The sequence below is a fragment of the Babylonia areolata genome, chromosome 30 (assembly GCF_041734735.1).
Source record: "Babylonia areolata isolate BAREFJ2019XMU chromosome 30, ASM4173473v1, whole genome shotgun sequence".
NCBI lineage: Eukaryota > Metazoa > Mollusca > Gastropoda > Neogastropoda > Buccinidae > Babylonia > Babylonia areolata.
The window spans coordinates 10,249,414-10,265,012 of NC_134905.1; the positions used below are offsets into that span (position 1 = coordinate 10,249,414).

A 15,599-nucleotide genomic window follows, 5' to 3' on the forward strand; every position below is an offset into this window, starting at 1 on the left:
TCTTCTTCCGCTTCTCTCACTCCCACTTCTCTCCTTCCGCTTCTCCCTTCTTCCACTGCTCTCTTCTCTCTCTCCTTCCGCTTCCTCACTCTTCTCTTCTTCCTCTTCTTTCTCCTTCCGCTTCTCTCACTCCCAATTCTCTTCTTCCGCTTCTCTCACTCCCACTTCTCTCCTTCCACTTTTCTTCTTCCGCTTATCTCACTCCCACATCTCTCTCCTTCCGCTTCTCTCTCTTTCCACTTCTTTCTCCTTCCGCTTTTCTCACTCCCACTTCTCTTCTTCCGCTTCTCTCTTCTACCACTTCTCTCTCCTTCCGCTTCTCTCTCCTTCGGCTTTTCTCACTCCCCACTTCTCTTCTTCCGCTTCTCTCTTCTACCACTTCTCTCTCCTTCCGCTTCTCTCTCCTTCCACTTCTTTCTCCTTCCGCTTTTCTCACTGCCACTTTTCTTCCGCTTCTCTCATTCCCATTTCTCTCTCCTTCCGCTTTTCTCTTCTTCTGCTTCTCTCACTCCCACTTTTCTTCTTCCGCTTCTCTCACTCCCACTTCTCTCTTCTTCCGCTTCTCTCTCCTTCCACTTCTCTCATTCCCACTTCTCTCTCCTCCTTCTCTCACTCCCATTTCTCTTTTATTCCGCTTCTCTCACTCCCACTTCTCTCTCCTTCCACTTCTCTCTTCTTCCGCTTCTCTCACTCCCACTTCTCTCTCCTCCTTCTCTCACTCCCACTTCTCTCTCCTGCTTCTCTCACTCCCACTTCCCTCTCCTTCCACTTCTTACTTCTTCCACTCCCATTTCTCTCTCCTTCCGCTTCTCTCCCACTTCTCTCTCTCTCCCTCCCACTTTTCTCTTCTTCCACTTCTTTCAATCCCACTTCTCTCTTCTTCCCCTCTGCCTTCTCTGAATTCTTCCTCTTCTAATCTTCTCTGTCATCGTCTTCTCCCTCTTCTTCTACTCCATTTCACTCTTCTCCTCTTGATTGTACTTTGTATTCTTCTCAAGTCTTCTATTTCATCTTCTTCTGTCTTCTTTTTTTTCCTCTACTTCTTTTTCTCATATTTCATCTTCAGCCTGTTTTAACTCACTCAGTACTGGCCAGTCCTCTCTTCTCCTCTACACAGACCCCTCGGATGTCCAGTGGGTGTCTCAATGACCCAACCTTTAGCTTCCGTCATCAGAATTGTGGTATTCTTTGTCAACATTCACGTCTTCAGTATAAGAGCCTTCCGCTTGCAATATTTTGATGATGGTAACGTCGTCTCTTTCGCCGTTCGTACGGAAAGAGTTAAGAGATTGGCTTCATAGCAGTGGTTGAACAAGTCCTGAGTGGGCTGTTCTGGGCTCAGAATCAGACTGCATCCGTATTTTCTAGTTTTGTCTGGAAAGTAAAACACAGAAGACAGAGAGAGAGAGGTAGAGAGAGGGAAGGAGATAAAGAAAGGGGGAAAGAGTGGTTGGGGGTGAGGGGAGACAGAGATAGACAGAGACACAAAGGAGGAAAATATCCACATGATTGATACAGTCTGACTGAAGGGAAGAGAGACTGACAATGTAGAAAGAAAAAAAGAAAAAAAAGGAAAGAAAAATGAAACACAGATATACAATTCTAGCAAAAATAAAAGAAGAAAAAACAAAGAGAAAAACGCCAATGACCATCTCACCACAAAAAAACAATCACCAAAAAAAACAATAAACAAACAAGAAAACACACAATCTGAAATGCTTCTCCAACATACTTGCAAACTGTATTTATTTTCCCCAAAATACACATTCATGAGCATGATAATAACATTAAATATGGTACACACATACACACGACAAACATGAATGCGGATTCATTTGTTTGCAGTGGCCGTATTGATTCAACCTACTTGATGCATGAAATAATCGCACGCATCTTGAAAACACATCTTCACCATTCATTAAAATGCATGCAATAACACCTCTGTTCATCCTCTACCATTTCCATAGACCTTCCCCTACAGAATGAGTCAAAAGTCACCTTCCAAAGTGTGCACTAGTGAAATAAATAGGCACAAGTGATAACTGTACATCACTGAATTTTATTATTTGGTTGGAATCTGATTCAAACAAAAAGTATTATTATGATTTTCAAAAATCATTGTAAAAAATATAAATCTTAAAGATATCAATGTAAAATGCCTTTAAACACTTCCTGTCTACACTATCTTTGAGAACATTTGAACTGTTGACACCAAGTCTTCAGCAATTTGAGGAAGGGGTTAACAGATTTCAGAAGACCACAGCTCAGGAACCGTGTATTTCAAAGTGGTTTTCACCGTCAGGGAGAACATCCACTCTCTCCCAACATTCCTGACCCACAATGTTCAATATACACCTAACACCGGTTTCCCCACAAGAATTCTGGATGTGGAACTGAACAGTTTAAAAAGATCTGAACTGACAGTGTGACATCACTAACCCACATAAATGGACAACCTGCCATGAAAAGTTGGAGAAAAACTGGCAGTATCAAATCAAACTGGAAAAAAAAGACTTTCAACAACAAAAAAAGGTGACATCTGACTCATTTTTGGGAGAAATGTCACACAGACACACTTCCCCTTTTGAACGATTAAATCCTTTTTCAATACATCTTTTTCAAATTCTGCCTTTGATTCAGAAAATACTGATATAATCACTGAAGCCCATAAAGTCGGCTCCTGTCCTGTCACATGATAAAACAATGCTCCCACATCATTCCTGAACACAAAACACTACCAAACAGCACAGTCACTTCAGAATTAAATGTGCATACTATTTCATTCCAAAATTCAAAGCATACCAAATCTCACCCCACAATGTGACGAAAATACCACAACACACGGACTCATTCGTCTACATCCACTCCTTCCAAACTACAGTTCACACAGTTTTCAATTTCAAGAGAGGAGGTGTCAAGGTGTGCAGACTGATCCATATACACTGCATCACATCAAAAAAAGAAAACAAAAACAGCAGATGCATGACCATCTCATCAACCCAACACTCTGGACAGACCTTGAGAGCCTACACCAGGTTTGTGTGAAACATTCATATTCAATGAAAAATAGCAAACAAAAAACAAGCAAATACATTATAATGAAGTGAAAGAGACACACACAAGGCAAATGACTGAAATATAACCAGAACAAAATGGGCCACACTCAACAAACCTGCATGCACATTCACACATGCATGCAAATGCAAACACACACAGAGTTCCCATAGCACATATATCTACACAAACTCTGAGGAAATTCCCAGGTCTGATGCAATGCCGAAGGACAATGCATTTGTTTACAGATCAGCTGTGAGTCTCTCCAAACCACACCCATGCCTGAGGTAGTGTCAGCTGGTACAGGTGTGGAGGAGGAGAGGAGAAGAATATAGCCATCACTGACCCCTTACCCACACCATGGTGGATGGAATGGGATCAGTTTAGGGGGGAACCTACACACACCTCCCCTTCCTTTATGTCTGGCATAGTCAATAATATATGAACTGAAAGTTAGAAAGATAAACAAAATATTATGATTGTTAGAGCACAGGGTTGATGCCTTTTTTCTTTTTCTTCTTCTTTTTTTTTTTTTTTTTTTTTTTTTTTTTTTACAAGGGATAAAATCATTTTCTGGAAGCATACACAAACCTCCCCTTCATTAAATTACTTTTGGAAAAGCAACACCAACACTTTGTCTTAAAACAAAATCAAATAATTCCCTTTGAAAAAAAAACCCCAAAGAATTTGATGTCTTGGGGGGGAAACAACTCTTTTTTGAAGAACAGAATAAGACACCTTCTTGTTAAAAAAAGATTTTTTTAAAAACTGACATCTTGAACAATAGAAAATTACTATTTGAAACCTTCACTGTTTTGTTTTATGTGTGTATGTGCATATTTGTATTTCTTTTTATCACAACAGATTTCTCCGTGTGAAATTCGGGCTGCTCTCCCCAGGGAGAGCGCGTCGCTACACTACAGCGCCACCTTTTTTTCTTTTTTTTTTCCTGTGTGCTGTTTTTATTTGTTTTTCCTATCGAAGTGGATTTTTCTACAGAATTCTGCCAGGAACTTTTGTTGCCGTGGGTTCTTTTACGTGTGCTAAGTGCATGCTGCACACGGGACCTCGGTTTATTGTCTCATCCAAATGACTAGCGTCCAGACCACCACTCAAGGTCTAGTGGAGGGGGGAAAATATCGGTGGCTAAGCCGTGATTCAAACCAGCGCACTCAGATTCTCTCGCTTCCTTGGCGGACATGCTACGTCTAGGCCATCAAATTAATCATGTTATCCAATTAGTGAATTGATGAAATAGAGAAACATTTTTATCTTTGACATAAGTACACTGAGGATGAAAAAGGACAAACATCAAATTCTTAAAAATATATATATTTTTTTTAAATTAAAAAAAAGAAAGTACAATATTGCATTGCATTTCTCTTTTTGTCACAACAGATTTACCTGTGTGAAATTCGGGCTGCTCTCCCCAGGGACAGCGCATTGCTACACTACAGCGCCACCCATTTTCTTGTATTTTTTCTTGCATGCTGTTTTTTTGTTTTTTTTTTCCTATTGAAGTGGATTTTTCTACAGAATTTTGCCAGGAACATGAGCCCACATTAATAAACTCTTTTCCCCCCATAAGAACGCTGTAAATACCAAGACTGGACAGGAGTTCCCTTTGACTGCAGAACAAATGACAGTTCTCTACTGTTGTCAGTCTGCATTGCAGGCCACCATCAGCCAATATCATGAGTGAACTACAGCATGAAAAGGGCAAAACCAACTGTTAACAAGTTTTGCCTAAACTTTCTCTGTCATTCAATAGTGCATATTGCTGACAATACCTGAACTGAAGATTTGAAAAAATAAAAAAGGATGTTTGTGTTTCACAACAGTGAGGTGTCATATAACAGAGTTACTGTGCCTCACTAGTGTAAACACGGAAAAGGGGTCAATTTCATGTCCTGTAAAATGTTACATTAATAAGTGCACATTTATTTCTTCTTGTTTTGATTTGTTTTGGGGAGGGGCAGGGTTGGTAACCCTTCTGGAAGAAAAGGGCAATATATACATATATGTGGAGTACTGGCCTAGAGGTAATGCGTCCGCCTAGAAAGTGACAGAATCCAAGTGAACTGGTTTGAATCCCATAGTCACCAGTATTTTCTCCCCCTCCACTAGACCTTGAGTGGTGGTTTGGATGCTAGTTATTTGGATGAGACGATAAACCAAGGTCCCGTGTGCAGCATGCACTTCGCGCATGTAAAAGAACCCCATGGAAACAAAAGGGTTGTTCCTGGCAAAATTCTGCAGAAAAATCCACTTCAATAGGAAAACAAATTGCAGGCAGAAAAAAAGAAGAAGAAAAAAAAAAGAGTGGCGCTCAGAGTGAGCAATACACTCTCCCTGGGAAGAGCAGCCTGAATTTCACACAGAGAAATTTGTTGCAATGGAAAGAGTAATACAATATATACATATGTATATACTGTATATAGACAGATAGATTCTTATAACGAACAAACCCGTTATAAGCCAAAATAACTGAATCCACAGTCAGAACATACCTGAGTTTCAGTTTCAAGATGTCAAAGTGTGTGGACTTATCCATATATGCCACACATCTGCAGTATTCAAAAAGATTATATTAACTTTTTTTTAAAGAGCAGATGACTGACCTTCACATAAACCTAACACACTGGTCAGGCGAGCACAGTCAGCAAAGAATACAGAACCCCCCATGCCCCCTCTCACATCTTGGACTTACTGCTGCTTCCCGGACGCACACTCCATCTCCCTCTATTTTCTGTCTGTCTGTCCACCTGCTTGTCTGTCCATGTGTGTGGTGGGGGTGGCTTGGGCTTGACTTCGAAAGGACTTTTTGTTCAGACTGTGGTGTTTGCGTGCTTTTTCTTTTCTTTCGTTGTGTGGAGGGTGGGATAGTTGGGAAATTGGGATATTGACTGCAGTGATGTATGTATTAACACTGCTTTTGGATCTTCCTTCCTTCTGAGGGATAGATGTTACAAAAAGAATTCCTTGCTCATCTGTTTGGTAAATAGACTCGACACACTCACAGCGCCTCCAGTATGTCTCCTGACCCAACCTGCCCTCTGTCACTCACTGCATGCCATCAGTAGCATTTGCCCTCTATGGCACAAACTGTTCACCACATGCACTGATATTGTTTTGAGCCATTTACATGGTCAGAAAAAAACCCCACACTTACATGGTCAGAAAAAAACCCACACTTACATGGTCAGAAAAAAACGCACACTTACATGGCCAGGAAAAAAGAAAAGAAAAACAAAAAAAGATGTTTCCTGTCATACATTGATATCAGGGAACTTATATTTAAAAAAAACAACAACAAAAGGGGGGTGGGGGGTGTTTGTGGGACCAAAAAACAAACACATAGAAACACTGGCTTTCACATTTGGTTCAGTATATATATAAAAAAAAAACCAACCAAACAAAAAACCCACACACAGAAACATCTGCTTTCCCTCAAGAAACACACACACATATGGGGTTCATGTGGCCTGAAGATGATACATCTCACACACATATCATTTACAGAGTATTCAGATTTTACAAGGACACTGAAGGGGCAGGGATAGTGGCAAGAGTGCATGTCTGCACGAGCAAGAGAGTCTCTGTGTGTGTGTGTGTGTGAATGTGCACACATGTGTGCATGTGTCAGCATGTGTGTGGAGGGAGAGAGGCAGGCTGTATGTGAAAATGTGAGTAAATGTGTGTTGGGAGTGGGGGTGGGAGGGGGCTGTGAGCAGGTGTGTTGAGTGTGCGGTGTGTCTCAGCACCTGTGTGTGTGCTCAGAATCAAGTGTGTACATGCTGACACACTTGTGCATTTCCTAGATTTTGTGTACTAACCCATGTGCTTGAGAATAGTTTGAATATGAGCACATCGGTGTATGTGCGTACCCATGTATTATGTTTTTGGTATGTTCCTGTGTGAGGAGAGATAAAATGCAAATACCTCTGCACATGTGCATGCATGCCTGTCTCCACATGGCCATCCTAAGGAAGAAATATGAAAATGTGGGGGTGGGGGTGGGGGTGGGGAGAGGAATAATCCAGAGCTGGACCACTCAAAGAACAGGAGAGCTGACCTAAACCTGACGCCGTTATCAGGGTGCTGTGGTCTGCAGTGCCTGTGCCAGGGTCTGTCCAGGGGGCTGCGAGTTACCAGGGTTCGTACCCTCCTGTCCGTTGGCCCCTCTGACGGTGGCCTGAAAACCAATAAATTATCTCTCTCTCTCTTTCTTTTTTTTTTTTTTTTTTTTTTTAAATTAAAGAATGTTTCTTTTCAAATTTTACATTACAACAAACATGCATATATACATTGATAGTGACAGAAAGTAGAATGAACATGATGGAAAAAGAAAAAAGAATATAGATAATAGAAAGAGAAAAAACAACTACATATTCAAACAAGAAAAAAAACAGTGAACAGACAAGAAAAAAGAAAAAAACCAACAAAAGATGAAATTCTGGAGAGAGTTTGTCAATCAAAAATACAGATAAATGCTGGATGCAATTCAGAAAGCATGATGAATAGTGGATAGCCAGTCACACTATCGTAAAGCACTGCCTCCCATTAACCAGTTAAGTCCATAATCACAAGCACAACTTTCAAAATTGTGTAAATCTGCTGAATGGGGCCTTTTCCATAACTGGAAAAAGTTTCAAAAGCCTTGTTTTTTGGATATGATGCAGCCTCGTTTCCATGTGCGTTCCACGTGGTCCAATTAGCAAATCATTATCAAGCAGAAAGGGTCTTCTACCTGATGCATGTTCATTTAAATATTATTTCTTTTATCCAGACACATCAAACTGACTGTTCAGAGTCTGCTCATGTGAACTGAACCAAACTCCAATGAGGGAAAAATCGGAACATATGCAGGATGTCAGTGGACGTCTTATAGGCACTATGGCAACACTTTTTGTAGGCACTCAATTGGTTAAGATGCAAGACAAAAAAATAAACTGTATCAATATCACATCCTCAATTCTGTGGACAACACATTCCTTCCTGAGTATTCATAATCAGGGCTTTTATAGAAACCAAGGAATTCTCAATTTAATGGAAATTCCATACAGATAAAAATTATAAGAAAAATGACAGTATTTTCATGTCACATATGTAACACTTTTACATCAATTATGAATAAGAATAACATGTAAGCATTTATGAATTTTTTTAGACTTTTGTGTGTGTGTGTGTGTGTGTGTGTGTGTGTGTAGGTATATATGTAACTATACATTTATGAATATCTAAAAAATATATTATCTATGAATATATATATGTGTGTGTGTGTGTGTGTGTGTGTGTGCGTGTGTAGGTATAAATGTAACTGTACAATACATCTATGAATATCTAAAAATATATTATCTATGAATATATCTATATAAACTGAGAAGAATGTGGTGAAAAATAAGATGAAGGGGAAAAACAAACAGATAAGCAGAATTAAGTTTGCATTTCCACTTCCATTATGTTTTTTTTTTCCTTTGTCTTCCTTTTTGGGGGGGCGCAGGATGGGTGTGTGTGTTAAATATGTGCATTTCTGTGTGTCCGCTTTAACATATCTAATTATAGTATGCACACACACTAAAAACACACAAACACTCCAAATACATAAATCATAACTTTTCACCAATTTTTGCAGACAAGCATACCTGGAAGGACTGAGCTTGGGTTTTGGCATCTTCGCCAAGATGGCAGCAATCTCCGTCTTCTCATCGTAGGTCTTCCACATATCGTAGAGAGCTATGATTGTCCTTGCTATATCCAGAATCTGCCCAACAACATGCCGTCAATGTTTAGTGGTCAATATATTATAGTACACATCTCTTCTACTATGTCCATAAGTGCTGCCTTTTTCACTCCACTTTTCCAAATGACCACTGTTCTTTTCTTTTTTCTTGTTTTAGTCCTTCGGGGTTTTATTTTTATTTTTTTGTGTGTGTGTCTTTTGCTGCCCCCTCCTCTGCATAGTTTCAGAGGAATTGTTCTCATGCTGCTCATCCGGAGTCCCCCATACATAGCCACACCCCGGTTTGTCTGTTGCAGTCTCAGCATTTGTAGTCCACAGGGAATGTCAGTGACAAATCTTCAGAGACCACACAACAGTGGAGACCCTGCACTGCAGCTGAGTCACTTTGGCATGTGCAGGACATCACCTACTAAGCCCCCTTCTTAGACAATAATCACTCAACTGTAGGACCAGATGTGACCATTTCCGCCCAGCAGTTAAGGCAATGGTGGTATGGTTTGGAACGCATGCTTGCTTGCTATTTGTGCTTCTACAACCCATTGGACACTGATACTGGGACCCTCCGCGTGCATGTCTGCTCTTCTGTAGGAGTACAAACACACACACACACATAGAGAAAACTGAGCCACTATACAAACAAAATAAAACAACAACTTATCTCTACCCTTGATCTAAAGATGTGACTACCAGGGATGTTTAAAGTTTTTGTTGTTGCTGTTTTTACTATTGGAAATAAAGGCAAACAGAAAACAAACAAGCAGGACCTTGCTCAATGAGGTTTAGAGTGAAATTCCATAGACCCTAACAGTACACCCCACCCCCTCCCTTCTGCATGCGAAATTCACACCAAAAGGAAATAATCTGCATCAACATTTTTGTCACTGTATATAATCATAGCTCAAAAGTGCACATGAACTTCAAGACCGAAGCAATCAAAGGATCTAAAAGGAGGAGTTTGTATTATACTCCATGTTTGGTGTTTACATATACTTACCATGTCAAACTGATGCAAACTAGGCCTATGGTTTGCTCTGTTTGGCCAAATTTTGCGCGGCTAACAGTGAAAAGACGCCCCTCTTAGTCTGGCCCGCTCTTAGCCAATCAAACGCCTCTAACAGCTATAAGCGCTGAATCATTCCGTGGCCATGAACGAAAATGCCCCATGAGAACCACGGTGGAGACGCAGGGACGGACGGGCGGGCATTCGAGTTTGACATGGTAAGTATATGTAAACACCAAACATGGAGTATAATACAAACTCCTCCTTTTGGTGTCATATACTGTACCATGTCAAACTGATGCAGAATTTAAAGCAAATGGAGGAGGGCAACGCCTACTGGTTCGTATGGGGAGCCCTTGAAACTGAGACGGCAGTGTTAGCCGCGACAAAGGAAATCCCCTTGGAACCGTCAGCCCTGGTCATATGGAAATCCCGGAGGTAGAAGTTGATGAAGGGATTCTCAGACCGCCAGAAGGCTGCCTCCAAGACATGCTGCAGTGGTACCGAGTGCTGGAAAGCAGCCGAAGTAGCTATGGCCCGCACTTCGTGTGTTCTGGGATTAAGACAACTGATATCCTTGTGTGCATGAGAGTAGGCTCTACGAATGACTTGGGACACCCAGCGGGAAATGGTGCCTGCAGCGATATCTTTCTTGTAATTCTCATTGAGGGAGATGAGAAGGCGCCTCTGAGAAGAACGCCTATGGCGAGACCTATTCCAATAGTATTTGAGGCACCGAACGGGGCAGAGATGCCTATCTTCATCATCTTGGGCAAGAATATCAGACAAAGGTCTGACCCTCAGAGAGGGGGAAGGGACCTCGGGATCTTGGTTCTTAGCCAGAAACTCTGGAAGGAAACGAAGAGTGATGGAACCATCTCTGTGGAAGGCCAGATCTTGTGGCATTCCACTAAGACCATGAATCTCACTTCTACGACGGCCCGTGGCCAGCAACAGAAGGAAAGTGGTCTTGAGAGTGAGCAGGTCAAAAGGAATAGTCCCCAATGGCTCAAAGGGCTGTTTTCGAATGAAATCCAGCACCAGGAACAAGTCCCAGAGGGGCACTCTTCTGGGATTCCTAGCTTTCTTCAGAGAGGCGCCCCTAGCCACCTCTCTGAGCAGGAAATCAGCTTCAAAAGCGGGACCACCTAGCTGTTTGATAGTGGTACAAATGGCAGACCTGTACCCTCTCACAGAACTAGCAGACAGGTTGAGAACCGAGGAGCAGTAAGCCAGAAAGTTGGCCAGCTGCATGCTCGTAGGGTTAGTAGGGGGAATGTTCTGAGCTGTACACCAACTCAGCCATTTCTTCCAGCGAAAGTCATACAAGGTCTCTGTTCCCTCCCTCCTGGCTTTGGAGACTATGGAGAGGAGGTCGGAGGAGGCACCCCCCTTGGTCAGCGCGGCCGACACAGAGGCTGACCGAGGGGTGGAAGACTTCAATGGTGATGCTGACAGTTCCGCCCGCACAGCAGCCACGCGTACAGGTGGAGCATTTGAGGATTGGAGTGAGGAATGCCCGAACGAGGCTGCCTCAGCAGATGAGGTTTGGTTTCCAGTTCCAGTGGTGGAACATGTGTCAGGGACTGAAGGACCGGAAACCAGGGTTGGGCTGGCCATTTCGGCGCAATGAGGATCATCTGCGGGCGTTCCAACCTGGCTTTCCGTATCACCTTGGACAGGATTGGAAAGGGAGGAAACGCGTAGGCAATCAGACTGCTCCAGTCTAGAGAGAGAGCATTGCCCATGCTTCTGGGTCGGCGACCGGAGAGACGTAAGTGGGAAGTCTCTTGCTGAACCTTGTCGCAAACAGGTCCACCATCGGCCGGAACCAGTGTTCCCACACTTCTTGCAGGGTGTCCTTGTCCAGGGTCCACTCTGTGTGTATGACACTCTTGGACCTGCTGAGAGCATCTGCCAAAATGTTGTCTTTCCCTGCTATGTGTCTCGCTGAAAGTGCAATGCCCTTGCTGTGGCACCAACGGAGGAGAGCCTCGGTCCGCAGAGAGAGGTCTGCCGAGTGCGCTCCCCCGCCTTTGTTCACGTAACATGCGACTGTTGTATTGTCCGTGAACAAGCGAATGGTCTTGCCGTTGGCCTCTGCCATGAAGTGCTGGAGAGCCCTGCGAACTGCCTCCAGTTCCAGAACATTGATGTGGCATAGGCGCTCCTCCGGGGACCAAGTCCCTGCTGCATGGAGTGAGTCCATGTGGGCTCCCCAGCCCATGGAGGAGGCGTCTGTGAATAGTGCCACCTGAAGAGTAGGTGGGGCTATGGGCACCCCCTGTGTCAGAAGAGGGGTGGTTAACCACTCTGATGTCACCTCGAGGAACCACTCGCCCAGACATAACTGGGTATCCCATGGCTGAGTGCTCTGGGACCACCGTAGCCTGAGTGCCCTCTGAAGAGGGCGCTTGAGAACCCTGCCCAGAGGAATGAGAGGTGCCATGGACTCCATCATGCCCAGGAGGGAAGAAAGTGTCCGCGCTGTTGCTTGGGAGGAATGGCGCAAGTGGCTGAGGAGGCCTGCCAGACGGTCCCACCGATCTGGCGTCGGAGAGACTATCATAGACCGCGTGTCGAATCTCATCCCTAAGAAGTCGAAGGACTGGCTCGGGGACAGATCGCATTTCTCCTGGTTCGTGATGAAGCCCAGTTGGGAGCACAGGTCTAGAAGTCTGGCTGTATGACTCTGGCACAGAGCCTGTGACTGGGCCAGAATAAGCCAGTTGCCAGGTACACACAGAGCCGAATGGACTCCGACCGGACGATTGACACCAATTCCCGCACCACCTTGGTAAACAGGAAAGGGGCAAGGGACAGACCAAATGGGAGGACAGAGAACTGGAACACTCTGTCCCTCCACACGAACCTCAGGTACCGGCGGGATGCCGGGTGGATGAGGATATGGAAATAAGCATCTTTCAGATCGATGGACGTCGCCCAATCGCCCCGTTGCATGGTCTCCCGAATCTGTGCCTGTGTGTCCATCTTGAATTTCATCTTGGGGAGGAATCTGTTGAGGGGGGACAAGTCCAGGACTGGTCTCCACCCTCCGGAGACCTTTGGAATCATGAACAACCGGCCGTAAAAACCGGGGCCCGGGTCCGAGAGTTGAGATATCGCCCCTATGAGTAGGTGCGATATCTCTTTCTCTAAGACGCTCTCCTGCTCCATCAAGCTGGGCACATGAGGAGGAGGAGTGGATCTTAGAGGGGGGCGGTCCCCCACCCAAGGGAGCATGTACCCCGACTCTAGCACCGAAACAATCCAGTCGTTGAGTCCCAGAGCACGCCACTGATGAGCGTGCCGGGACAAGTTTCCTACTTGGAGGGGCTGAACGACTGGCGGTGCTGAATCGGGGCCCAGTCATTGGGGGTGCTGCCTTCTGGCCTTGGGCATGGCCGGACGGCTTGGACGGCCATGCGGTGGTTTGTTCCTCTGCCGCTGATTCTGAGCACGCCGCTTTGACTTAGGAGGCGAGGTATATGGAGGAGCCCTGGTGGCGGGTCTCTTCAATGGCATAGAACCCTGGTGCCCCTGGGAGGAGTGGGCTAAATATGAGGCCACCTCCCGGTTTGTCTCTGCCCTGTGGCTGACAAAATGCGGCGCATACTGGCCGAAGAGGGAGTGCTGCTGTGCTGGGAGGGCAGCCCTCTCCTCTACTGGAATGTTAGAGAGGCAGAGAACAGCATCCCGCCGCGCTAGCACAGTATTGAAGTGAAGGCTGGTAGCTGCGTCTGCAGCTGCCGTGAGACCAGATGCTACTCGATTGCCAAAAGTATTTAACCTCGGGTCTGAGAAGGGGTCTGAGAAGAGGCCAGGCAGGCCAGAGGAAGGAGACTCCGTGTCCTGCTGAACTGGACGTCGTTCCCACAGCTCATTGGCTCTGTGGAGGAACGCGTCAAAGAAGGTATAAGCCGTGGAAACCTCGAGGAGGCAGCGGCGGGCCAGTTTGTCCCACTCTGCAAATGTCTTAAAGGGAAGAGTAGCTGAGGTGGGAAAGGTGGTGCGCTGTGAGACCAACATCCTGTCCTGCGCGGAGGGCTCTGCTTCCCTGTAGGCAGGGTGGTCCTGTGTGTACCAGGACCACACTCCTCCCTTGGAGGGATCTTTAAGGAACTTGCCTGGGGCAAAAGCGCCCGGGGCAGAGAGGGACTCCCTGCCTGGAGGAGGGATGGAAGCAGCACCCCTGACGGTGCGGGCTGGCTTATTAAGCCACTCCTGAGCCATTTCTGGCACTCTGAGTCGCCTTGTGGTTCTGGAGTTAGAGTCACCTGACCATAGGAGGGTTAAGGGTGACAAAGTTGCCTGAGGGACTGATTCAGCATGCGTGACCCTATTGGGGAGGGTCAGTTCGAGCTTGGCAAAGTCCGAGTTTGGTTCAGGCTGGTCCCTAAGGAGGCGTGGGCTCCATCTGTCGCACTGGGATGGGGGCGAAGAGTGCTCATCCGCTTGTTCGTCCTCATCCGAAGACAGGGGCTGTCCCTCTTGTTCACAGTCCATCCCCTGCTGGGTGCCATCCCAAGTGGATGTACCCACGGGGGCGTCCTGTGGGCTGTGGTCAGCCCAGCGGGTTGAGCTGGGGCGATCCCGAGCAGGGACCCTGGTCTCCTCTGTTATGTCCTTGACACCTGAAGAGGGTGGGGAGTGTGTGGACCGTAGGTCCAACCATGCTTGGGATGGTGGGTGCCACACCTTCTCAGAGAGCGCGTCCCTGGACGCCAGAGGGACCCACGAGTGCTGTGAGGGGACAAACACCCACTCATCTCCTTTTAGGACCGAGGGCTGGGTAGGTGGGAATGGCAGGCTCCCACGGGCTGAGCGGGGCCCCTCAGCTGCCGTCGGTCCTGAAAAGGAAGCCGTAGTGACCGTGGAGGTCACCTGTGTGCTGACAGAGGACCGATTCGAGGCTGTAGTGTTAATACTGGTCGAGGAGCTCGACCTGCCCGACGAGGAGTCAATCCCTCTTGTCGGGGCTGTGTGTGTCACTCTGTGGTCTGTGCTGGGTTGGGTTCGGTAGGGAGCGGACCAGGGGTTAGTCCCTGGTCCTCCCGGGAACCCAGCATGCACCATAGGTGCACCCCAGTACGGGTAGAATGGGGGATACCACCCGTGGGCACCAGCCATCCCGTGACCCCAGCCCCAAGGGTCACTGGCGCCTTGACCTCGCTGAAGGGAAAAACCTGGCCAAGTCGGAGGGAGGTCAGGTCTGACTTGGGTGTCAGACAGGCCGAAAGGCCGGCGGTCTGACTGCCCGGAACCGCCTGACACGCGCGGGACTCCCCCAGCAGGGGAGACCGGCCGGATAGCGGGAAGACCTGCAGAGCAGGTTGCCACGCGCCCCGAATCCCCTCCCGTGGGGAGACTGGGGTGGCTTGGCCCGGGGTGGGCAAAGTGGAGGTCCCCCCCCCCCGGAACCAAATGTTTTTCTCCCCCAGAAGGAGGTGGGGGAGGGGGGTCGACCGAGAAGGGAGGAGGGGGAACAGCACTGGGGCCCCTGAGGGCCGTCTCCGTGTGGGGACCCGGGTAACGGCGGGGGGCGGCCTCCCCTTGGGAGTCCGTACCCAGCCACGAGTTCCCACCACCAAGAGAGGACGTGCTACTCCCCCCTCCACCTGCCTCGCGCTGGGACACCTCGGGAGGCGACGCTCGTATCCCTTTCCCCCCGGTCCCCTTCATGACCGTTTTATCGGGACGAGCGTCCCCTCCGCGATCTGCGTCTGCAGACGCATCGCCGCGGTCCCTATCGGGAGAAATCATGAGCTCCGGGCCTGGGAGAGTCTCTTGCCGAGTATCTCT

The 15,599-nt window shown here is 46.7% G+C and overlaps 1 protein-coding gene across 2 annotated transcripts in view; it reads right to left on the bottom strand.

The window, feature by feature from the left end:
• Window positions 1-1,774: 1,774 nt before the first annotated feature.
• LOC143275275 (cyclin-C-like) overlaps window positions 1,775-15,599 on the bottom strand; it is an 85,292-nt gene continuing 71,467 nt past the window's right edge. Inside the window, exons 11-12 of one of the 2 annotated variants that reach the window (XM_076579254.1) lie at window positions 8,700-8,818; window positions 1,775-7,249 (exon numbers count right to left, since the gene is read on the bottom strand). In XM_076579254.1, coding sequence (XP_076435369.1) covers window positions 6,949-7,249; window positions 8,700-8,818 — 420 coding nt within the window. In that variant the 3' untranslated portion in view covers window positions 1,775-6,948. The remainder of the gene's footprint in view (window positions 7,250-8,699; window positions 8,819-15,599) is intronic. The other variant, XM_076579255.1, reaches the window with a different exon arrangement.